The 24,592-nt window shown below is 48.8% G+C and overlaps 1 protein-coding gene across 2 annotated transcripts in view; it reads left to right on the top strand.

The window, feature by feature from the left end:
• Nucleotides 1–23,019, top strand: part of ARID1A (AT-rich interaction domain 1A) — a 68,460-nt gene extending 45,441 nt beyond the window's left edge. The window contains exons 5-20 of one of the 2 annotated variants that reach the window (XM_032390580.1): nucleotides 5,680–5,920; nucleotides 6,206–6,295; nucleotides 6,827–6,994; nucleotides 7,635–7,947; nucleotides 9,101–9,246; nucleotides 9,341–9,450; nucleotides 10,675–10,884; nucleotides 13,361–13,568; nucleotides 14,901–15,033; nucleotides 15,209–15,381; nucleotides 15,726–15,876; nucleotides 15,958–16,086; nucleotides 16,171–16,267; nucleotides 16,723–17,614; nucleotides 17,962–18,092; nucleotides 19,923–23,019. In XM_032390580.1, coding sequence (XP_032246471.1) covers nucleotides 5,680–5,920; nucleotides 6,206–6,295; nucleotides 6,827–6,994; nucleotides 7,635–7,947; nucleotides 9,101–9,246; nucleotides 9,341–9,450; nucleotides 10,675–10,884; nucleotides 13,361–13,568; nucleotides 14,901–15,033; nucleotides 15,209–15,381; nucleotides 15,726–15,876; nucleotides 15,958–16,086; nucleotides 16,171–16,267; nucleotides 16,723–17,614; nucleotides 17,962–18,092; nucleotides 19,923–21,653 — 4,923 coding nt within the window. In that variant the 3' untranslated portion in view covers nucleotides 21,654–23,019. Of the gene's footprint in view, nucleotides 1–5,679; nucleotides 5,921–6,205; nucleotides 6,296–6,826; nucleotides 6,995–7,634; nucleotides 7,948–9,100; nucleotides 9,247–9,340; nucleotides 9,451–10,674; nucleotides 10,885–13,360; nucleotides 13,569–14,900; nucleotides 15,034–15,205; nucleotides 15,382–15,725; nucleotides 15,877–15,957; nucleotides 16,087–16,170; nucleotides 16,268–16,722; nucleotides 17,615–17,961; nucleotides 18,093–19,922 lie in introns of both variants that reach the window. The other variant, XM_032390570.1, reaches the window with a different exon arrangement.
• The last annotated feature ends 1,573 nt before the right edge of the window (nucleotides 23,020–24,592 follow it).

Here is a 24,592-nt window from a genome sequence, read left to right as displayed (position 1 = left end):
TCCTTGAAGTTTCTCTCCTTTCCAGACAGAAGTGCTGTCTACCTTTCTTCAAGGGTCAAGTCTGCCAATCTTTTCTGTGTTCTTCAGGATTTCCTCCCATTCTCCAGCATGGGAGCAGCCTCCTGCCGTGGCCATGAATCTGTTCGGTACGCTGCTGGAGAAACACTTGAGAAGTGCCGGTGCAGATCTGGTCATTTCGGGCTGTGTATTTGGGCTTTTTTTCATTCAAGGAAGTCATTTAAGTGAGTGTGGCTGAATTGCAAGGTTCCCAACACACCCACACACACACCCCACCCACCCATAAGTATATATATAGGATTTACCTGGTTCTCTTGGTGGGTGGTTTCCCCGCCAGTAGTCAGCACAACTTGGCAAAAGCTCTTCTCAACTGAAAGAGGACGAGAACTCCATCTGGGGGTTAACAAAAGCTCCATTTCTCAAGGACTCATCCAAATTTATGAGAAAACCCTGAATTGAGCATTTCCATGAGCCTGTTCTTTAGACTTGCCTGTTGATGTTATTTAATCTGCTTGGCAGAACGAACTGATGTCATCCTCAGGCTCTGTCAGGAGACCGTTTAAACCCCCTTCCTCTAACCCTGATCTGGTATCTTCTGCTTGAAAATGTACTTCATCAGGCAGGCAATTCATGTTAAAACTTGTAGCCCTTCCTGTGAGAGCACTAGCAGGCCTCCCCCAACCTCCTGCCCCCCTCCAACGAGGTATGGACTGTGTGATTTCAGGCATGGTTTTGTTGTGGTGTGAAGAGAAGGTGTTAGCTGCCGAGTTCTGTTTGTCAGCAGAGCCTGACAAACCCATGCTGGCACTTGCTGGGGCTGGGCAACCAATCACAGCTGGAACAGTTATCGTCATGGAGTCCCTATGGGCTTCCTCTATCAGGTCACATCCCAAAATAACATTGGGCAGTATTTCAAGTGAAGAAACGAAGGCTTTCGGGGCTGTAGCCAGCCTGGAGTGTGAGATTCTGTGTGAAATAGTTGGACCTGCTCCAGCGCTTTTGATCTGCATGGTAGATGAGCAATAAAATGCATGAAACACGTTGGAAACACGTGAGGAAATTCTCCCTGGCCCTGCTGCTTCCTCGGAACTGGCAGGGCACTGAGTGGGCTGATCCTCACCTCCCATCTCTCAGCAGGATTATGCTTGGAAGAGAACAAACCTGGGAAAAGATATCTTTCCACTTAAGGGACATTGTTACAATTCTTTCAATAGACCTCTTGGAAGATACCTGTTAGGTGGGCCCTTTTGGAAGAACCAAGACACCCTGAGTTTTGAAATGCTAAAAGTAGCCCCTGCCAGGGAGAGTAGGGGCTTGGGTTGATTGAACTTTGTGTGATAGGTGTGTTGTGGAAAGCCAGACTTGTTCGGCACATTGAGGTCTGACTCAACAACCAGACATCCGCTTTTTGTGGAACAAAAGACCTGAAAAACTGGCTTTTTGTGGGGTAGAAAGCAGAGGTGTGTCCCATGTAATAAAAGGATGTGGAGGGGTGCCTGGGTGGCTCAGTCGGTTAAGCGTCTGCCTTCAGCTCAGGTCATGATCCCAGGGTCCTGGGATCGAGCCCCGCATCAGGCTCCCTGCTCAGCGGGAAGCCTGCTTCTCCCTCTCCCACTCCCCCTGCTTGTGTTCCCTCTCTCGCTCGCTCTGTCAAAAAATAAATAAAACTTTAAAAAAATAAAAATAAAAAGGACATGGAATTCAGAGCAATATCTGTTCATGTAGATAGAGGGGAGACACTTCTTTTGGAGTCTTCCTCCCCACCAGGCCCTCCCATTTCCCAATGAAGACATTTACTGTGATTAAGCTACTGGGACTGATCGATATGTCTTATATCTTACACTGCTTGTGTGTTGTCATATCTCTCATTCCAGGCTGTTACTGCTGGTACTGCATATTCCATATGGCCCCAACCATATGGTGCCAGTGGAGTTTCATGCATATGGCCCAGGGTTACCACAAACTCAGATTTGTCCAGTCCCCCTATTGTATAACTGAGAAAACCAGGCCCAGCTTGTTGCCGGCTTGTCCAAGGCCACAAGTGATAAGTACCAAGAACTCAGCTTTGGTCTCCTAACTCAAAGGTGTAGTACTTTTTCTCAGTCTATATAGTATCACAGCATAATGGAGAGAGAAAGAACATAGACTTTGGGGTTCAGCAGACCTGGGTTCAAAATCTAGTTTCTGCTACTTACTTGCTGGATGACTTGGGCATGTAACCCAATCTCTCTGAGCATCAGCATGCACATATTCAACATGTTAATGGTAATAGTACCTGTTTCCGAGAATAGTAGAAAAGTAAGGAACTCCATAAAGTGCCTGGCACATTATACATGCTCAGATGGTAAATGGCAAATGATTTGTCCCTTCCTATGCTAACATTCTGGTTCTTTAAAGAAACAAACAAACAAACAAACAAAAACACAGAAAAACAGGGGGGCCTAGGTGGCTCAGTTGGTTAAGTACCTGCCTTCGGCTCAAGTCATGGTCCCAGGGTCCTGGGATCGAGTCCCACTCGGGCTCCCTGCTCAGCAAGGAGTCTGCTTCTCCCTCTTCCCTTGCCCCTCCCCCACTGCTTGTGTTCTCTCTAGCTATTTCTAGCTCTCTCTCTCCCCAACCCCCAAATAAATAAAATCTTTAAAAAGAAAAACAAATTTTTCTTTTAAATCAGCTACCCCCATGCTGACCAGTTGCCATCTGCTGAAAATGACAGTTTGAGAGATTGGCCTCAAACCAACCAAATCAGAGAGATAAGAAGATTAATGCTATTTCCTTCCCCACTATTATTCTGTGCCCAGGCATCCCAGCCCACGTGGGGCTGCTGTTGACAGTGGTTTATTTAGCACTTTTTCTCCAAGGAGCTCAGGGCACTTTACCAAAACTGACAGCCCTCCTCAGAGTGTCTCTGTGCAGAAAGCCACCCCGCTGCCACCACAGATACCTCCAGGGTCCTGAGAGCCCAGTCCCAGGGGTTGCCGGAGTTTTCTTCAGGCTCCTGGGATCTCTCAGCTGGACTAACACATTCACTTATGGATCTGTGGAGAACCTGGTTTTTAACAGAAGTGTGGCTGAAAAAAAAAAAAAAAAAAAAGAAGTGTGACTGAAGGAGCCATCCGTAGGCCCCATTCCGACTCATAGCAGTGGTTGGTGGGCTGTTGTTGGGTTTTTTCCTTCCCTTCCCCCCCACCTCAGTTCCTCAGATTTCCAAGGGTATATACCCAGTTGAGCAGGGATTCCTCAGTTGAAGGCAGCAGAAATAGAGCAAAGGGGAACTTTGGCTTTACCTCTACTATCTGAACTGTTTTTACCATGAGAGTATTCATATTTTGTTTAATTAAAACCAAAAATATTCAGGGGCACCTGGGTGGCTCAGTCGGTTAAGCATCTGATTCTTGGTTTCGGCTCAGGTCTGATCTCAGGGTCCTGGGATTGAGCCCTGCATCGGGCTCTGCCCTCAGCGGGTAGTCTACTTGAGGATTCTCTTTCCCTCTCCCTCAACGGCCCCCCCCCAATGAATAAATACATACATACATACATACCGAAGATACTCAAAACACTTAATTTTCCAAAGCCATTTGAATAGGGCCACGTTCTTATGGATGGACCTTTGATTCCTATTCTTTTTCAGAATACACTGATTTCTTTTTTCTGTAAGCAAGTAGTTGTATTACCGGAAGCTGGCAGATCAATAAGGAATGGGTCCTGAAGGAAGGAATGCTGAGGGAACCTACTGGTCCCTAAAAGAAAGCTTTGAGCTGTGGTTTCTGTTACAGGTCAGGGCCTAACAAGTGGCTTTCAGGGTCTACACAGTTGGCTTCTCTTGTCTTCTTGCTGCTGCCTCTTTGGGTTTATTCTCCTTGGCTCAGAAGCCAGGTGTCCCTGGTATAGCTTAGCCCTCAACATGGGGGTGGAATTCTCCTTTCTTGGGATGATACTTTAGTCCTTTGAAAGGGAAGACACCTTCTGGTGTTATCTACAGGAGAGTCTTCTTGAGTTCTTGTCCATGCTGGAACTAATTCTTACTTCATATTTAAAGCATGCTATGGTATGCTAGCATTTTCTGACTTCTGAGCTAACAGTGGAGAGCTGGACACAGGCACAAATGCATACCTACCTGCCTGCCTTGCCTTCAGGGCAAGCTTTATTCCCATAGAACTCCGCGGAAATGTTCCCAGCTTAGTGAAGTAACCAGCTGATTTGCAGAAGGTCCAACCAACCTAATACTTTGGGGAGAGCCTAAGAGGTGCCCTCTGGCCTTCAGTGTTATTGTCAGACTCCAGGGTCAGTGTTATCTTGAGCTAATCTTTTTAGGGTGAGCTTGTTGTAGGAATAGGAATAGACTTAGGCCATTTCGGATCTCCTTTCTCTTCAGATGTCTCTTTAAGAGAACTTCTTTTTTAAACATTTGAGCATTAGGTGTTTCCCGATCTGAGCCCCTACCCAAAGCTCTCATCCTTTAGTTAGTTCCCAGCCTGAAGTTAATGTGTGGTGTTGAACCAGTGATACTGCTAGAGAATGAGGTTGGGGCTGGGTGTGCATTTCCTGTGGTGAATATTTTTCATATTGAGCTCCTGGTTGCTAATCTCAGGAGATTACTGACCTCGAGTGAACGCTATACTGATGAATTCAAGGTAAGCAAAGCCCCCCAATAAACATCAAGTTTTCACCGAAAAAACAAAGCTAGGAGGAAAACTGATTTGCTCAGTTGGTAAACATTTGTTCATCCCTGTTGTGGGCCAGTTGTTAGGAATGTAGTCCCAGATCTTCTTGGCAGTTAAGGAATTGTCTCATACAATCTGTCCCTTTCCCACGTCCTACCCTTTATGTTTACTGTGTGGTAACTTGGAGCAAGTACATCCTTGGTAAACGTAGGTTATAATAATCTGATGGAGAGGGGGTCTGTGAATGTTGCCCAAACTTGTTTAACGTTCTCCTGTAGCTAGCTCCTGGTGCCATCCTGGCAGTATTTTGTCAAGTTTCCCCATCAGAAAAGAACTAAAGTCTCACTGAAAGAGCAGCTTTCTTGTGACTATAGAAGTTGGGGACAGGAGGGGCGCCTGGGTGGCTCAGTCGTTAAGCATCTGCCTTTGGCTCAGGTCATGATCCCAGGGTCCTGGGATCGAGCCCCGCATTGGGCTCCCTGCTCAGCAGAAAGCCTGCTTATCCCTCTCCCACTCCCCCTGCTTGTGTTCCCCCTCTCTCTCTGTCTCTCTCTGTCAAAAAAAAAATAAAATCTTAAAAAAAGAAAAAAGAAGAAGTTGGGGACGGGAAAGAAGATGAAAGTGCTAGATGATCTGCTCTGATAGATAGACCATGGGTCAGCAAACTACAGCTTATGGGCTAGTTACTTGTTTTTATAAATAAAGTTTTATTAGAACACAGTCTACCCATTTGTTGATGTATTATCTGTAACTGCTTTAGCACTATGGTGGCAGAGTTGAGTAATTGTGACAAAGACTAATGGCCCACAGAGTCTAAAATATTTTCTATCTGACTCTGAATAGAGTTTGCCATCTGTAAGCTTTAGTATCATGACTACATAACTTGTGCAGTGTGTTTGCTCTTGGTTGGCTAGGTAAAATATTAATTGTGTAGTACAACTGTTGAAAGAAGTCTTTCTGCCTAACATTGCTAATCCATATGCTTATGTGTATGTTTCAGGATCTATCTGGTTCAATAGACGATCTCCCCATGGGGACAGAAGGAGCTCTGAGCCCTGGAGTGAGCACATCAGGGATTTCCAGCAGCCAAGGAGAGCAGAGTAATCCAGCTCAGTCTCCTTTCTCTCCTCATACCTCCCCTCACCTGCCTGGCATCCGAGGCCCCTCCCCGTCCCCTGTTGGCTCTCCCGCCAGTGTTGCTCAGTCTCGCTCAGGACCACTCTCGCCTGCTGCAGTGCCAGGTACCTTCAAGTGCTGGACTTTAGGGAGAGGGAAAAGGGACTGGCCCCCGGTGATATCAGGGAGCCCCAGCCTTCCACTGTCACAGAGAACATCTCTGGTTCATGTCTGCGAAGTTTCCATTCAGCATTTGAAGAAGAGAGATGGGAGCCCCTTGGTGGGGTCCCTCTGTGTATGTGTTACTGGGAGGTTTGGCCTTGGCAGGAGCCATTTCCAGCTCTGAAATGACCTCCTAGCTAGAATTTCCAGGCTTAGCCATGACTGGCTTCTTTCTCTGTTTGGAGCAGGCAACCAGATGCCACCTCGGCCACCCAGTGGCCAGTCGGACAGCATCATGCATCCTTCCATGAACCAATCGAGCATTGCCCAAGATCGAGGTGAGACCCTGGGCTTTCAGGGAGGTGCAGAAGTCTAAGGGAGCCATTTGATTATCCTGTACAATAGCTTTTGGAGAATTGTATGACCAGGAAGCTTAGGACAATCCCAGCAATGAATTGTGAAGTTAGAGTGGGTTTAACCATGTTGGTGGCTCCAGTATTGTGTTGCCCCCCAGTGTTGTTTCTCAATGTTTGTGCTCTAATGGATTCCTTCCTACATTGTGTCTAATTTGGTCAGCAGATACTGAAGACTTGGCATCAAATCTTTACCCTTTAAATCCTGTCCCATTTTGTTGTCATTGCTGTTTGTCTTTTCAGACCCCCATTTAGTAGAAACAGTTGGCATGCCCTGGTTGGTGGCAATGTCACTTTGGAGGGTGCCTAAAAGAGCACATAATTATATAGCAAATAAGATAAGAGACTTCGTAGGTAGTTGCTAAAGAAAATGTAGATGATGAGGTCTTATGATAAGGGAGAACATCTGTTCTCATTGTACTGAGGTAATAATATATGGACACTACCCACAAATAGGTTACATGCAGAGGAACCCCCAGATGCCCCAGTACAGTTCCCCCCAGCCCGGCTCGGCCTTATCTCCGCGTCAGCCTTCGGGTGGACAGATGCACACAGGCATGGGCTCCTACCAGCAGAACTCCATGGGGAGCTATGGTCCCCAGGGGAGTCAGTACGGCCCACAGGGTGAGTATGCTACCCAGTTAGGAGTACATAGAGGTGTATACATATGCTGTTCCCTGGGTTGTAAGAGTAGGACTGCCCTTTGCTTTAAATCCACCAAAGCCAGGCCCTAAAAATAGGGCAGGACTGTCACCATGGGAAAGTCCCTGAATATCCCTGAGTCTCTCTTTCATCCGTAAAATGGGGAGAAGGTGTTTAGCTCAAGACTGGGCAAACACTTAATGGTAATTAAAGTAAATTAGTCCTAATAGAATGTATCTTTCCTCAAAATGAGCCCTGGGTGGATCTAAAGCTGAATGTCTTACACGGAACATGGAAGAGACGGCAGATTGCCTATGTCGAAAGGAAGGAGTTCTGGGAGTTGAGGGGCCTGGGTAGCAGCAGAGCCTGCCAGCAAGTCTTGCTCTGTGCTGTACTGGCTTTAGGATGAGAGGACAACTGAGGCCTGCCTTTCTGTGTTCCTGGCCTCCTCCCCCTTTTTTTTAATGGGGTGAAGGCTGCCATGAAGTTGGTCTCTTATCAGACCAAATAGTGAGTGATTCCTATGATTTATTATCTTTGGAGTTTTAGAGCTGAGCGAGATTAAGAAGTTGCTAGTGAGTCACTAACCAAGTCTCTGCGTCTTCTCTTCTTTCCTTCCCAGGAGGCTACCCCAGGCAGCCAAACTATAATGCCTTGCCCAATGCTAACTACCCCAGTGCAGGCATGGCCGGAAGTATGAACCCTATGGGTGCTGGAGGTCAGATGCATGGGCAGCCTGGCATCCCACCTTATGGCACACTCCCTCCAGGGAGAATGAGTCATGCCTCCATGGGCAACCGGCCTTATGGCCCTAACATGGCCAATATGCCACCTCAGGTTGGGTCAGGGATGTGTCCCCCACCAGGGGGCATGAATCGGAAAACTCAAGAAACTGCTGTCGCCATGCATGTTGCTGCCAACTCTATCCAAAACAGGTAAGGCCTGGGAAGTGAAGAGGGTGTCAGCAGAAGGAAATAAATTGTAAAGTGATTTGGGTTGTTGAGATGCTTCTGGATCTGAACCATGCCATCTTGGTAAATATGTGTTTTATCGAGAGCTCTTTAGAAAACTGGGTTTCCTTACAGTGGGAAAGAAAACCAACAAAAGTGCTGATTCTTAAGCATCTTCAGTTGGTATCAAATTTCACATGTCCAGATATTGTATGTAAAGAACTTTAGAAAGCATAGGTTATTTTGATGAGTAAAATAAGTTTTCAGAGTTTCTCTGTTTCTTCTGTCAATCTAGTTTTTTGGTTTCCAAAAGGATTTTAATGATACATATGACTTGGATCTGTAGTGTGAGAAATAGAGGATGGTAAGGTTGTGGTTTGCCATTTCTCTACTGTTCTGTGTGGTTCTTCATGTTTGAATCTGGCACTAAAGTGCAGAGAGCTCATGTGATTTGGTTTAATGACTTTGAAGATTCATCCATTCTTCCTTGGACACTCACTTTGGTGGCCGTTCACTTCAGTGAATATGATTCTACTGGCTTTTAAGGGCTCTGTCTGTGTACCCCTCTGTTGGTGGCTACAGTTCTTACAGTGACTCTTGTATACTGGAATGCTTATGAACTAAGGTAGAATAGGGGGGGTTAATGGTAAAGAGATGGGTTTGGTAGTGTTTCAGAATGATGGAAGCATAGAGTTTGCGGTAGGTCCATCAAGAAAGCACCTCCAGGTGCTGTGCCATGAGGGGTCCAGTTTGGTTGGGTTTTGACATGACAGAGTGGTAAAATGTAGGCCTTTTGCCATAGAGAAGCCCTTAAATGGAAACACATTTTGACACTTAGAGGGAGGCAGTACTTAAGAGACATGGTAGGGGTCCCTTCTCCAAGGATTGTATCCTTTAAAATTGAGCTATGGTTTCCTGTTTGGAGCCTGAACCATCGTAGAACCTTTCGTGGGAGGTAGTAGATAGGAATGTCTGGGTCAGGTGGTACATGGTTGTGGTTTGGGAAACCCATAAACTTTTTCCTTGTAAGCCTCACTAGATGATCTTGGCTCACAAACTCTATTTAGCTCAGTTCCAAATATGAAAGCTCAATGTGTCCAACTCTTATCTCTCTCTCACTTTCCATCTTCTTCCTCAGGCCACCAGGCTACCCCAATATGAATCAGGGGGGCATGATGGGAACTGGACCTCCCTACGGACAAGGGATTAATAGTATGGCTGGCATGATCAACCCTCAGGGACCCCCGTATCCCATGGGTGGGACCATGGCCAACAATTCAGCAGGTAAGTCCAAGTCCTTGCTCATCCCAGGAATTTCTTCCAGAATGATCTTCATGTCACAAACTTATTGGACTTGAGATTTTTTTCTCTTTTATAGGGATGGCAGCCAGCCCAGAGATGATGGGCCTTGGGGACGTCAAGTTAACTCCAGCCACCAAAATGAACAACAAGGCAGACGGGACACCCAAGACAGAGTCCAAATCCAAGGTAATGATTTATATCCTGACTCCTCTCAACTCTCTGTCCCATCCTCTCCAGGGATAGGAAGGAAAAAGAAAAGAGGGTGACTAGACTCTAGCCTTTCATGACATGGACTAGATCATCTCAGAAAAGGCTGATCTTCTGATCATGAAGGGTCCCAGGCTAGTAGCTCATTGAATTAGATTTCGTTTAGCCTGAGGGGTCCTGATGTAAATAACACAATGTTCTCACAGCTGTCTGTGATAGAGGAAATGCCAGGCCTGCAGTGTAGAATTCTCTGTAATGCCCTTTGTGAAACTGTGCACCCTGTCCTCATGCATTGATAGGTGGTGTGTGCCATGGGCAACTAGTTGCTCTTCTCTTCCTGGACCTTACTCAGAGCAGCAGGAATGGTTGGTGCCCTGTGTTCTATAGAGAGGAAGATGAGGCAGTTGGGGGTTTGGGTCCTTGCTTGGCCTCCCTGTAGGATGGCCCCGAGTGTGCTATCTGTTGGGTTGTGTGGCAGTCTGGGGACCTGTTCAGTGTTTGAATCATTTGAAACATTTCTGCCCTTTGTCATAGCCCATTTTCCCTATCTTATAAAGTAGGGGAAATAAAAATGTACAGCTGCCACGTCCTGTGGACCTTCACCTCTGACTCTCAGACCCTTTTAGCCATCCTCCTGTCTGGGACAGGATATTTAACATCCAAAGCCTTTCAGGCAGGTAGGAGACCCTTCCTTTCTTGAGAGGAGGAAGTTTCTTTTCATTTTAGTCCATCCCATTGTCTCAAAATCAACGTTTTGAGTTTCTTGAGTTCTCTGAAACAGTCTATAAAATCATGCCCAGCCTCCTGGGTAATAGCATGGAAGTAGTATAGTGACATTGTTGTCAGGTGGATAAGGGTTTGACACTTAGCTCTGCTACTTAAAAACAATGAGATTTTAGGAATGGCCTCCTGTGCCTGCTTCCTTATCTTTGAAGAGGAGGATAATTAATAATGCCTGATATATAAAGGCGTCTAGCATGGCACCCAATGCATAACATACGGGCAGTGTTAGCTTCCTTCCTTTACAGGAAGAATTTCTAGCTCCCATTTGGTCTTCTGACCTTGCGAAGGCAGGGTACATGTTACTGACTACCCCAGAATAAGAAGCTTTACCAATGCCCTAATCAAGGGACTTCTGAGACCACCCTTAGCATAGGCTTTGAATCTGACCGGTTCCTATGAATCTTGACCTGCCCCTTCCAGAAATCCAGTTCTTCTACTACAACCAATGAGAAGATCACCAAGTTGTATGAGCTGGGTGGTGAGCCTGAGAGGAAGATGTGGGTGGACCGTTATCTGGCCTTCACGGAGGAGAAGGCCATGGGCATGACAAATCTGCCTGCTGTGGGTAGGAAACCTCTGGACCTCTATCGCCTCTATGTGTCTGTGAAGGAGATTGGTGGATTGACTCAGGTGAGTGCCTAGCACTTGGCTTCCTCTGTGGTTTCAACAAGCCTCTCTCTAGGTACTCAGTGGCTTCACCTGGTGCCAAGCATCCCACAGGGGCATCACCGTCTCCTGCTCTCTGAGGCACATACTGACAGACTGGAAGCACAGGGCTTCCAGAAGATAAGACAAAGACAGGAGGCTGAGACCTCCCTGGGTAGTAGGAAGTATTAGCAATGAGTTTACCATGTGTCTAGGGTCTCACTGGGGTACAAAGATAGGGAGAATGCGGGAGGCAGTTTGGCATAGTGAGCAAGGGCATGGTTTGGAGAGATGAGTCTGGTTTTGAATTCTTTCTTAGCCACTTAACAACACATGTGACCGTAATCAAGGTGAATGACCACTCTGAGCCCTAACTTATTTGTAAAGTAGGGGTAGTGTGTATCCTGCTAGACTGTCAAAAGCTAGAAATAACCTGCACAGCTTGCAGCAAGATTCCTGCCACGTGAATCGGTCTGCAGGGTGGTGCGGGTGTGGCCAGAGTAGCTGCTGAGCCTTTCCGTCCAGTCCCCGTGAAGATGGGATTTCAGGAGCTGTTTAATAGAAGTAGCTTATGCAGGATGAAGTAGGTGGGAAGTTGTGTTTAGTTATTCCATATGGCATACTGAAGTGAATGCAGTAATCTGTGCTAAAAACCTCTGAACTGAATACCACCCTGAGCCTCGCCCCTGCTCTGATATCTTACAGCATTGCTTTACACTCAGCCCAGGAGGCAAATAGTTGAGGCAGTGCTGTGCTTTGGGAACTTTCCTCCTATGCGTGTTCTGTAGTCATCAGATCAGGAGCCTGCTGTTGGATCTGAGTTTGTGGCTGAGCTCAGGGGGAGGCGTGGCGGGGAGAGACGTGTTCCAAACCTTCTAAATCAGAAGAGGAAAACAGCTGTCACCAGCAGAAAAGAAAGTGATTGGAATGAAGCCAACCAACAGTCAGTTATGAATTCCTTCTCCCTTCAGGCTTTATTCCCCTCCCCCACAAAGGAAAACAAAACAAAACAAGACACGTGCACACCGCCACATAACTGGCGTGGGAAGCAAAGCCGCAGCAGGCTTCTGAGGTGACCCTGGGCTTATTCTTGCCCTTCTCCCTGGTACTGAGTTCTCCTAGTCAGGCTTCTCCTGCCTGCAGGGAAAGGGAGGGGGCGTGGGGTTAGGTTCGCCATACTTTTGATTGGATAGGCTTCTGGATTCACCGAACCTAGGATGCGGTACGGAGGGAATCCCGAAGCCTGCGCCTGTCTTCCAGTTTGCGAAAGGACGCCAGCCTTTTAGGTGCTGTGATGTAATTGAATGCTAAAGTCAGTGGGAGTTCAGAGGAGAAAGAGTGCCGTTATAAGTTTGTGAAGCTTCCAAGAAGGCAGAATATGAGTCCTGAGCTTCTGTGAAGGATTAGTAGGGTGTAGGTAGAGGAAGGGGTCATCCAGTTGACCGGCCTACGTGGCATGGAGATATAGGAGAGAGTCCGGAATATACCCAACCAGCTCCATCCGCAACCTTCAGGCTTCAGCTCAGATGTTAGCGTGCCCTGGAAAGTGTTCCTGGTCACCTCCCCGCCATCTAGGTTGTCCCTCTCTTTGCTTCCTTATCACTCTTCTCTCTGGTATCACAGGTACCAGGTCAGTTGAGCTTCCTTTGTGTGTTGGGACTGGAAAGCTGGTATTCCCAGCCTTTGGGGTGGATGAGTAAGCATAAGAATACATGAAGAAGGACACCTGCCTGGCTAGAGCAGAGAGATCATCTAACTGTAGGGATTGGGGAATGGTCTTGGTCAGTGTGTCCTGAAGCTTAGGAAAGGAGACAAGTATAGGCTGGCCGCTGGGAGGGCACAGAGAAGTTAGAGGGCCTGAAGCGTCTCCTGGACAATCAGGACAGTGACTGGTGAGGGAAGGGGGCTTGTAGTTGGTGACATGTCACTGAGAAGCAGGGCAGCAGTGGCACAAGAATGTAAAATTTGCAAAGAGCCCCACAACGAGAAAACAGCCCAGATATGGAAACCTCCAGTTTGACAAAGTAAGTGTAGCAGAGTGGTAGCTGATATTGCCACGTCTCCATTTTGGAAAATGTTGATTTTTATTGTTGCCTTTGAAGGGGTTTGGATCTGATGGTGATTTGCACACCATTTTTCAGTAGTATACTCGTGTAAAGCATCATACCTTCCGAATTCTGTTCTCTCCCATTAATAATGATGTGAAATTTGCCCTCTTTTGAATAAGCACTGTCTGCTAGTTGCAGTGATCTATGGATAGAGCCTGTTGAGGGTAGAGGGCAGCTAGCCATGGATTTAACATTTGTTGTGGACTCTGCACTGAGGGGGGTTAACTTTGGTGGTTAACTGAGAACTGCGATTCCGTAAGAGATGAGTGCCTGGTAGCCTGATGGGGTTTGGGGCTTGTGAGCAGGAAGACCAGGTGGAAGATGTACCTCGACTCTTCTGGTTGGTTGTACAGGTCAACAAGAACAAAAAATGGCGGGAACTTGCGACCAACCTCAATGTGGGCACCTCAAGCAGTGCTGCCAGCTCCTTGAAAAAGCAGTATATCCAGTGTCTCTATGCCTTTGAGTGCAAGATTGAACGGGGAGAAGACCCTCCCCCAGACATCTTTGCAGCTGCTGATTCCAAGAAGTCCCAGCCCAAGATCCAACCTCCCTCTCCTGGTAAGGATCGGGTGAGCAGCCCCACTAAGGCTCACCCTTCACGGGGAGCATTCAGGGGTCCAGGCTCCTTATTCAGCGGTGCGTGGCCCCAGGGACATGTGCGCTGCCCTGCCCTACCCCAGGGCTTACCACGCTGACAGAACTAAAGAGCGGACAGTGGCGACTCCCTTGAGAGGTAGTCTGCAGCAGCCCTTAAGTTTTAATTTTCATTGTGCACCTGGCATCTTGCCAAATGTTTGTAAACTAGCGAGTAGGAGGGACACCAGAGGAGTAGGGAAATCTGACAAATCGCAGTGAGGCAGGGCCATCTGGGAGCTTTGGCCCACTGATGTCAGCGCCTTAGAATGCAGCTCAGACTAGAGCCCTGAATTCCCCAGGGAGCTGAGATGCTAATGAATGGGAAGGAGGGGGTGGGGAGGGGATATGAATGGAACTCTGATGGGAGTGCCTCTGCCCACCCTCCTTTCTGAGAGGAGGCTGGGGCCTGGGCAAGCATGGGGAGGGAAGAAGGCCAGGGCTCCTAGAAGGTGGGTGTGAACACATGTGCCCTGGTGTTGACCTCTGAGGGTGTAATGAGTGCCTGAGATGACTCATTGGCTGGGGAGGCCTAAGCAGTGGGATATCTGCTGCTGGGAATGGTAACTAATGGAAACATTAATTACTGGTAGTTCTGCTCGCATCAGCTTAGAAGAACATTGGAACCTGAGAGGTGACACTGTGCTAGATGCTTGTGAGTAGGAGCTCCTAGGTTCTTAAAGTACACTGAAGGTTTGGGGCAAGGTAGAGCCTTCCTACCTAGGATTCCAGGGGCTCTGACTGGGAACTTGTGCACCAGCATTACAGGGTTTAGTAGGTTAGACAGGGTCCTTGGGGAAGTAAAGACAAGTAGTCAGGGAAGCTGGCAGAGACACAAGGGAACACTAGCATGGTGGTGGCATTGCCACACTACTCCTGTTCTCCAAATGCGAAACAGTATCAGGGAGCAATGGAAACCTCAAATTCCCCAGGGCACCTGGGCGGCTCAGTCAGTTAAGCGTCCGACTCTTGATCTCAGCTCAGGTCTTGATCTCAGGGTCGTGAGTTCAAGCCCCACGTCAGGCTCCACACTGGGCATGGAGCCTATATTAAAAAAGAAGAAGAAGAAGAAGAAGAACCCTCAAATTCCCTTTTTATTACCTGGCCTTACATATTCCCTGCTGAGAGGGGTGATTTAGGCTTTAAAGAACCCCAGCTTTAGCCTTATAACAGTCCTTTCCAAAGAAACCCCAGGGCATATGTATATTTCTCTGAGAGTTAAACACCTGCCAGCTCACCCCACATCTCTGTCCACAGCGGGATCTGGGTCTATGCAGGGGCCACAGACACCTCAGTCAACCAGCAGTTCCATGGCAGAAGGAGGAGACCTGAAGCCACCAACTCCAGCATCCACACCACACAGTCAGATCCCCCCCTTGCCAGGCATGAGGTAAGGCCAGGAGCAGGGGCAGGTTGCTTGGAGGACCTGGGCAGAAGTGCATGAGCTTCTGTGCAGCCCAGGGTGGTCCCTGCTCTGCCCACCCAGCCAGGGACTCTCACGTGCCCTGCTTACTGAAGGAATTGCTTTATTTGAGGTTTAATTGGCTTTCCTCACTCTGGAGCAGGAGCAATTCGGTTGGGATCCAGGATGCCTTTCCTGATGGAAGTGACCCCACATTCCAGAAGCGGAATTCCATGACTCCAAACCCTGGGTACCAGCCCAGTATGAATACCTCTGACATGATGGGGCGCATGTCCTACGAGCCAAATAAGGATCCTTATGGCGGCATGAGGAAAGGTGACCAACTGCTTGAGGACAGGGCCAGGGAAATGGGGGGATATCTTGAGAGTGGTTCACGGTTCTTGTCAAGCCATTCTCGGAGATAAGGCCTTTCCAGACCCAACCACCACTCTTCATCCCTACCTCCTTTCTTGTTTCCCTCTCCCTGGCCTCACCTTGTCACACCTTAACAAGTACGTGCTCTTTGCTGGTTGGAGCCTCTTTAGATCTCTTCTGAACCCGTCAAGGAAACTAGGAACAAACCCGAGCCCTGAAGAGGGCTTGGTCTTTGGGGCAGGCAAGGTGTAGGCTGCGAGGCCTGCTGGCTTACCGGTTTGCTCACACCTTCTTTCTGCGCACAGCTCCAGGGAGCGATCCTTTCATGTCCTCGGGGCAGGGCCCCAACGGCGGGATGGGAGACCCCTATAGCCGAGCTGCCGGCCCTGGGCTGGGAAATGTGGCGATGGGACCGCGACAGCACTATCCCTATGGAGGGCCTTATGACAGAGTGAGGTGAGCGTGGCCCCTGCTCCTGTCCCACCCCAGCCCCCCACAGCTATTGTGGACTCAATCCACTGCTCCACCTGTGTACAGGACGGAGCCTGGAATAGGACCCGAGGGAAACATGGGCACCGGAGCCCCACAGCCGACTCTCATGCCTTCCAACCCAGACTCGGGGATGTACTCTCCCAGCCGCTACCCCCCGCAGCAGCAGCAGCAGCGGTGAGTGAAGGCTGCGGTCGGCGTCGCCGTGGCTCAGGCTTTGCCACTTCCCGCCCTGATCCTCTGATTCTCTCCCTCCTGCAGACATGATTCCTATGGCAATCAGTTCTCCACTCAAGGCACCCCTTCCGGCAGCCCCTTCCCCAGCCAGCAGACCACAATGTATCAGCAGCAGCAGCAGGTGAGGAGGGCAGCTGGGTTCCCCCCAGGAGCCGGTTAGAAGGCTGAGTTGGAGAGTTTAAGGAGGGCTTGCTCTAGATCCTTTGGTATGCTCCCACCCACATAGTTCTGCTGAAGAGCCGAGCCCTCAATCTCATCCCTGTTTAGATTCCAGCCCGGTCTCGCTAGTTCTCCAAAACGGCTAGAAACCGATCTTATTTTGATTTTTGAACTTTTCTACATTTTTCTACCTAGAGCAAGGGAGACCAGGGGAAATAGGGACTGATTCTTGCTTTCAGAAACAACTTCAAAAGATCATTTGTAAAGGTGATTCCTTTCTTCCCTTGGAGTCCCTGTCCTCCCCTGGAGGCACAGAAGGAAGCCCGGCGAGTGTCTGGTGTAGCCATCTCGGCAGCTGTGCGTCTTGTGTCCCTGCGTGCAGAATATTAACTGCCCCTCTGCTTGTCCCTGTCTTAGAATTACAAACGGCCGATGGACGGCACATACGGCCCTCCCGCCAAGCGGCACGAAGGGGAGATGTACAGCGTGCCATACAGCACGGGGCAGGGGCAGCCCCAACAGCAGCAGTTGCCCCCCGCCCAGCCCCAGCCTGCCAGCCAGCAGCAAGCCGCCCAGCCTTCCCCTCAGCAAGATGTGTACAACCAGTATGGCAACGCCTATCCTGCCACGGCCGCCGCTGCTACTGAGCGCCGACCAGCGGGCGGCCCCCAGAACCAGTTTCCATTCCAGTTTGGCCGAGACCGTGTCTCTGCGCCCCCCGGCTCCAATGCCCAGCAGAACATGCCACCGCAGATGATGGGCGGCCCCATACAAGCATCGGCTGAGGTCGCTCAGCAAGGCACCATGTGGCAGGGGCGTAATGACATGACCTACAATTACACCAACAGGCAGAGCACTGGCTCTGCCCCCCAGGGCCCCGCCTACCATGGCGTGAACCGAACAGATGAAATGCTGCATACGGATCAGAGGGCCAACCATGAAGGCCCGTGGCCTTCCCATGGCACACGGCAGCCCCCATATGGTCCCTCTGCCCCCGTGCCCCCCATGACAAGGCCCCCTCCTTCCAACTACCAGCCCCCGCCAAGCATGCAGAATCACATTCCTCAGGTATCCAGCCCCGCTCCCCTGCCCCGGCCAATGGAGAACCGCACCTCTCCTAGCAAGTCTCCATTCCTACACTCTGGGATGAAGATGCAAAAGGCAGGTCCCCCGGTACCTGCCTCGCACATAGCACCTGCCCCCGTGCAGCCGCCCATGATTCGGCGGGACATCACCTTCCCACCTGGCTCCGTGGAAGCAACACAGCCCGTGTTGAAGCAGAGGAGGCGGCTCACGATGAAAGACATCGGTAAGGAGACCTCCCTCGTCAGGTTGCTTCATCTGCCCCTTAAAATCTTGTCCATTTTTCTTTCTCCATCCTAATATTCCGGATGGGATAAGATCTTGGTCCAGTGTTGTCTAAAATAGAGCCAAAGAACTTTGGATAAGGAAAACAGCTGATTTCAGGCTTTACCAAAAGAAGCGCCGTGCAGTGATGTCCTAAGGGAGCCTAGAAGCAGATGTGTGTCCTCTCCTAGATAGGAACTGCCTCCCGCCATGTGTTATCTTCAGAGTAGCCTGACTGATGGGCCAGCCCTGGGGGAGCATCTGGCCAACCTGGGCTTGGTAGATGGGCGACATGGAGGTTTATTTCAGGAACCCCGGAGGCATGGCGGGTAATGATGTCCCTCAAGTCTGGGCTGCTGGCAGAGAGCACATGGGCATTAGACACCATTAACATCCTGCTGTATGATGACAACAGCATCATGACCTTCAACCTCAGTCAGGTGAGTACAGGTGCCTGGGAAAGATTGGAAGAATGGGAGGGCCTGGGATCTTGAAGTAGACCGCACTAAGTGACACAGGGCATTAAGCCATCCCCGGCCAACATGGTCTCCCCTCTCTCGCTCACTCTCTGGTATCTTCTGTGCCAGTGCTTTGATCCCATGCCAGTACTTTGCCACTGGCCATGGGCCCAGAACACTGAGAACAATAATAATTTGTGTAAGGTATCAGGATTGACTTCAAAGGGAATTTGGGAGAAACTTTTTGGTATTGGTAAGAAATGCAAAAAAAAAAAAAAAAAAAAAAAGGAATGCAGATTCTGTTGGTGTGAGTGAAGACACCCAACTTTCAAGACTACCAAGAAAAACCTGTGGTCTTTATTAGTGAGCACGGCAGTTTCTTCTTCTCTGTCTTCATGCACTGTGAATATAGGAGGTCTTTATTGATCCCGTTTTCCTAAGGTATAGAAGGGGAAGTGAAGTCTGCTTGTGGGTGGTGGTGGTGGTGGTGGTATTTTAATTATGTTCTTGCAGAGGTGATTCTCCAGATCCTCTCTCCACAAGACGTGCACCTTGAGTCTTCCCAATAGCTAGGAAGAGTTTCTGCTGCACCATCCCACTCTTTCTTTTGATCATCCTTAGGGTACCTACCAACCTATCTATCAAGGAGCTGACTAGAGGGAATTGTTAAGAGTTAACCATTTCGTGTGCCATCACTTTGTGCTAGGTCCTTCATGTGTTCTTTCATATCATCTTCACAACAGCCTTCTGAGACACATGTGGCCTCCTAGAGAAGAGTAAATAGGCTCAGAGTCTTATCTTTGCCCAAGTTCACACAGCTGTCAGCAGTCTTTCTGATTCCAGAGCCCAACTTTATGTCCATTACATAAAATTGCCCCCCATGAGAAGGAAAAGGAACAGATATTGATTGAGCAATTTCCATATGCCAGGCATTTGGTATATTCCATTTAGACCTCAGAACAGTCGTGTCAAGTGTAGGAATTTCCATTGCGTTCAGTGGAAAGATAGAAGTAGTATAGGTTAGAGAGTTGAAATCACATGGCTAGTTCCTAGAAAAGCTAGAATGCAAACCTAGGTCTTTCTAATTCTAAAGCCCTTATTTTTTCCATTCTGCTTTATTCTCTTTGGCCAGAGATTAATCTGACTGGAGATTAGTGTTTTCTTCTAGAGGTAAATGACCTATACAGGATCCAAGCTGGAACTTGGGTCTACCTAGCACCAGCTTGGACCAATGTTTGGAGGACTGAAGCCTCATCCCACTCATTATGTTGCATGATTGATTCATGGAGGTCCAGCCTCCTGGAATGTTGGGGAGCTAGGAGAAGAGAGCAGGTCAACATCTGTCCACAGCTCGTGTTGAAGGGATCATCCCACCATGCCTAGCCTTGGGCTGTGCTTGGCAGTGGAATATAGAGAGTGTCTTAGGAGGGACAGTATCAATGACCAGCAGGTAGGAAACTGGGCCTGGTGAAGAAAAGCAGGAATTGGTTGGGAAGAGGAGGCCGAGAGGTGAGGTGCAGAGCTGTCGGTCAGCATGTCCGTCCTGCTGGAGGCAGGTTCCGTGAAGGTAGGCTGAGCAGAAGGAAGAACTGTGTGCCGGGCGTAGGAAAGATTGAATGACTTACTCTGGGGAGAGCCTTTGGTAAAAGAGCAGCTCTGTCTCTCCTGCGGATGCAGATGTCTGACCTACAAGGAAAGGAGGTAGAAGATGAGGGGATTAGCTAGAAGACTGTGGGAGGCCTCTCAGATCAAGGACTCTCTCCTTTGGCCCACTTTTCTTCCTTCATTTATTTCCTGTTTTTCTCTCTTCAGCTCCCAGGTTTGCTAGAGCTCCTTGTGGAATATTTCCGACGTTGCCTGATCGAGATCTTTGGCATTTTAAAGGAGTATGAGGTGGGTGACCCAGGACAGAGAACACTACTGGACCCTGGGAGATTCAGCAAGGCGTCTAGTCCAGCCCCCATGGAGGGGGAGGAAGAGGAAGACCTTCTAGGTCCTAAACTAGAGGAGGAAGAAGAAGAGGAAGTAGTGGAAAATGACGAGGAGATGGCCTTCTCGGGCAAGGACAAGGCAGCCTCAGAGAGTAGTGAGGAGAAACTGATTAGTAAGTTTGACAAGCTTCCAGTAAAGATTGTGCAGAAGAATGACCCGTTTGTGGTGGACTGCTCAGATAAGCTTGGGCGCGTGCAGGAGTTTGACAGTGGCCTGCTGCACTGGCGGATTGGTGGGGGGGACACCACTGAGCATATCCAGACCCACTTCGAGAGCAAGACAGAGCTGCTGCCGACCCGGCCTCATGTGCCCTGCCCACCAGTCACCCGGAAACATGTCACAGCAGCAGAGGGTACGCCAGGGACAACAGAACAGGAGGGCCCCCCACCTGATGGCCCTCCAGAGAAACGGATCACAGCCACAATGGATGACATGTTGTCCACCCGGTCTAGCACGTTGACCGAGGAGGGAGCTAAGAATGCAGAGGCCACCAAGGAGAGCAGCAAGTTTCCATTCGGCATCAGCCCGGCACAGAGCCACCGGAACATCAAGATCCTAGAGGACGAACCCCACAGTAAAGATGAGACCCCACTGTGTACCCTTCTGGACTGGCAGGATTCCCTGGCTAAGCGCTGCGTCTGTGTCTCCAATACCATCCGAAGCCTGTCGTTTGTGCCCGGCAACGACTTTGAGATGTCCAAACACCCGGGGCTGCTGCTGATCCTGGGCAAGCTGATCCTCCTGCACCACAAGCACCCAGAGCGGAAGCAGGCACCACTGACTTACGAGAAGGAGGAGGAGCAGGACCAAGGGGTGAGCTGCAACAAAGTGGAGTGGTGGTGGGACTGCTTGGAGATGCTCCGGGAAAACACCTTGGTCACGCTCGCCAACATCTCGGGGCAGTTGGACCTCTCCCCGTACCCTGAGAGCATTTGCCTGCCTGTCCTGGACGGACTCCTACACTGGGCAGTCTGCCCTTCCGCTGAAGCCCAGGACCCCTTCTCCACCCTGGGCCCCAACGCCGTCCTCTCCCCCCAGAGACTGGTCTTGGAAACCCTCAGCAAACTCAGCATCCAGGACAACAATGTGGACCTGATCCTGGCCACGCCCCCCTTCAGCCGCCTGGAGAAGTTGTATAGCACCATGGTGCGCTTCCTCAGTGACCGAAAGAACCCGGTGTGCCGGGAGATGGCCGTGGTTCTGCTGGCCAACCTGGCGCAGGGCGACAGCCTGGCAGCCCGCGCCATCGCCGTGCAGAAGGGCAGCATCGGCAACCTCCTCGGCTTCCTGGAGGACAGCCTTGCTGCCACCCAGTTCCAGCAGAGCCAGGCCAGCCTGCTCCACATGCAGAACCCGCCCTTCGAGCCAACTAGCGTGGACATGATGCGGCGGGCTGCCCGCGCGCTGCTGGCCCTGGCCAAGGTGGACGAGAACCACTCGGAGTTCACGCTGTACGAGTCACGGCTGTTGGACATCTCGGTATCACCGTTGATGAACTCATTGGTTTCACAAGTCATTTGTGATGTACTGTTTTTGATTGGCCAGTCATGACAGCCGTGGGACACCTCCCTCCCTGTGTGTGTGTGCGTGTGTGGAGAACTTAGAAACTGACTGTTGCCCTTTATTTATGCAAAACCACCTCAGAATCCAGTTTACCCTGTGCTGTCCAGCTTCTCCCTTGGGTAAAAAGTCTCTCCTGTTTCTCTTTCCTCCTTCTCTCCCGCCCCCCCCGCCCCCCCACTCACACCTTTCTGTTCCTTGTCCTCACCTTACCCCCCTCAGGACCCCACCCTATTTGAAAAGACAAAGCTCTGCCTACATAGAAGACTTTTTTATTTTAACCAAAGTTACTGTCGTTTACAGTGAGTTTGGGGAAAAAAAAATAAAATAAAATAAAATAAAAATGGCTTTCCCGGCCCTTGCATCAACGGGATGCCACATTTCATAACTGTTTTTAATGGTAAAAAAAAAAAAGGAAAAAAATACAAAAAAAAAAACCTCTGAAGGACAAAAAAGGTGACTGCTGAACTGTGTGTGGTTTATTGTTGTACATTCACAATCTTGCAGGAGCCGAGAAGTTCGCAGTTGTGGACAGACCCTGTTCACTGGAGAGGCCTGTGCAGTAGAGTGTAGACCCTTTCATGTACTGTACTGTACACCTGATACTGTAAACATACTGTAATAATAATGTCTCACATGGAAACAAGAGAAAACGCTGGGTCAGCAGCAAGCTGTAGTTTTTAAAAATGTTTTTAGTTAAATGTTGAGGAGAAAAAAAAAAAAGGCTTTTCCCCCAAAGTATCATGTGTGAACCTACAACACCCTGACCTCTTTCTCTCCTCCTTGATTGTATGAATAACCCTGAGATCACCTCTTAGAACTGGTTTTAACCTTTAGCTGCAGCGGCTCCGCTGCCACGTGTGTATATATATGACGTTGTACATTGCACATACCCTTGGATCCCCACAGTTTGGTCCCCCTCCCAGCCGCCCCTTTATAGTATGACGAGTTAACAAGTTGGTGACCTGCACAAAGCGAGACACAGCTATTTAATCTCTTGCCAGACGTCGCCCCTCTTGGCGCGACGCTGTACAGGTCTCTGTAAAAAGTCCTTGCTGTCTCAGCAGCCAATCAACTTATAGTTTATTTTTTTCTGGGTTTTTGTTTTGTTTTGTTTTCTTTCTAATCGAGGTGTGAAAAAGTTCTAGGTTCAGTTGAAGTTCCTGATGAAGAAACACAATTGAGATTTTTTCAGTGATAAAATCTGCATATTTGTATTTCAAACAATGTAGCTAAAACTTGATGTAAATTCCTCCTTTTTTCCTTTTTTGGCTTAATGAATATCATTTATTCAGTATGAAATCTTTATACTATATGTTCCACGTGTTAAGAATAAATGTACATTAAATCTTGGTAAGACGTTTGTGAGGCTTTTTACTGTTTTCAGACGATTTAACAACCTGACCTTTTGTGGGGGCGGGGGTTGCTGGTCCTGTTCTTGGAAATCTCCCTTGGTGTGCCCTCTTCCCTGAATGGTGGCATCCTGGGCCCTGTCATTTCTGTACCATATTCCGCTCTACCTTCCACAGTGTAAGTAAATTCAAGAAAGCATCTGCGATGATTTCACCTGCAAGAGGAAGTTCTCGGCATAAAAGGCTGTTAGCCTCTTGAAATAAAATGGGTGTAAATAGCCAAAGAAATTTTGATGATAGTCTAGAAAAAAAAATTTTTTTTGAAATAGTTGGCTTAAGGGAGGATATCTGCTTTTCTAAGAAAAGAAATTTTTTAAAGATTTATTTATTTGACAGAGACACAGCAAGAGAGGGAACACAAGCAGGGAGAGGGGGAGAGGGAGAAGCAGGCTTCCCGCTGAGCAGGGTGCCCGATGCGGGGTTCCATCCCAGGACCCCGGAACCATGACCTAAGCCGAAGGCAGACACTTAACGACTGAGCCGCCCAGGTGCCCCTTTTCTAAGAAATTTTTAACAGTAAGACAAGCATTTATCTCAAGGCAGCCTCCAACTTAACTGTGTGGAAGATTAATTTGAACACTCCCGAGCTAAAATGCCCTATCTTCCCCTAGAAACCTGCTTCTCCCATACTCAACAACTCCATTGCTTGGCAAAACAAAACAAAACAAAAAACTACTTTCGTTTCCACATCCAGTCTGTTCGCCCTCTCCAAAAAAGAACCCTCAGCCGGGCCACTACCACTGTAGTTCAAGACACTATCCTATCATTCTTAAATTCTTGAAATATCCTCCTTGTTTCTGCTTTGCCTGGTTGAACCTATTCTTGACATTAGCAACCAGAACACTCCCTTTAAAACCTAAGATCAAAATCCTTCAGTCTTCTCACTCGGGAGTAAAGTCCAGATCCTTATAAATGACCTGCGAGACCCTTGGTCGTCTGGCTTGCTGTTAGATTTCTGGGCCCCCTTTCTCTTCCCCATTGCTCACTCCCCCACAAAGGAATGTTTCCACCTTAGGGATTTTGCATCTACCATCCCCTCTGTCCAGAATACTCTTCGACCAGATAACTGTGACTGAAGTCCTCTTCTTCGGGTCTTCGCTCAAATACTGTGTCGGTGAACCTTCCCTAGCCACCTTATTTAAAATAGCAATCTCTGCCCCCCTGCCTTATTTCCCTCTCTGCCTTATTCTTCTTTGTAGCCCTTGTTACGTCCGGCCTGTTGTACGGTTGCCCCTTGAACGGTGTGGAGGCCAGGGCTGCCAGCACCCTGCCCGGGCAAAAATACTTTTTTTTTTTTCAAATTTTACAAATGTTGCTTTTATTTATTTTTACTTTTTGTTTTTTAAGTAATCTTTACCCCCAACGTGGGGTGTGAAGTCATGACCCTGAGATCAAGAGTCACATCCTCTACTGACTGAGCCAGCCAGGCACCCCCCAGAAATACACGTATAAATTTTGACTCCCCCAAAACCTACACTAATAGCCTGCTGTTGACCGGAAGCCTTACTGATACATAAA

This window comes from Phoca vitulina, unplaced genomic scaffold, assembly GCF_004348235.1.
Source record: "Phoca vitulina isolate PV1807 unplaced genomic scaffold, GSC_HSeal_1.0 scaffold2, whole genome shotgun sequence".
Classification (NCBI taxonomy): Eukaryota; Metazoa; Chordata; class Mammalia; order Carnivora; family Phocidae; genus Phoca; species Phoca vitulina.
This window is presented reverse-complemented; position numbering and strand designations above follow the sequence as displayed.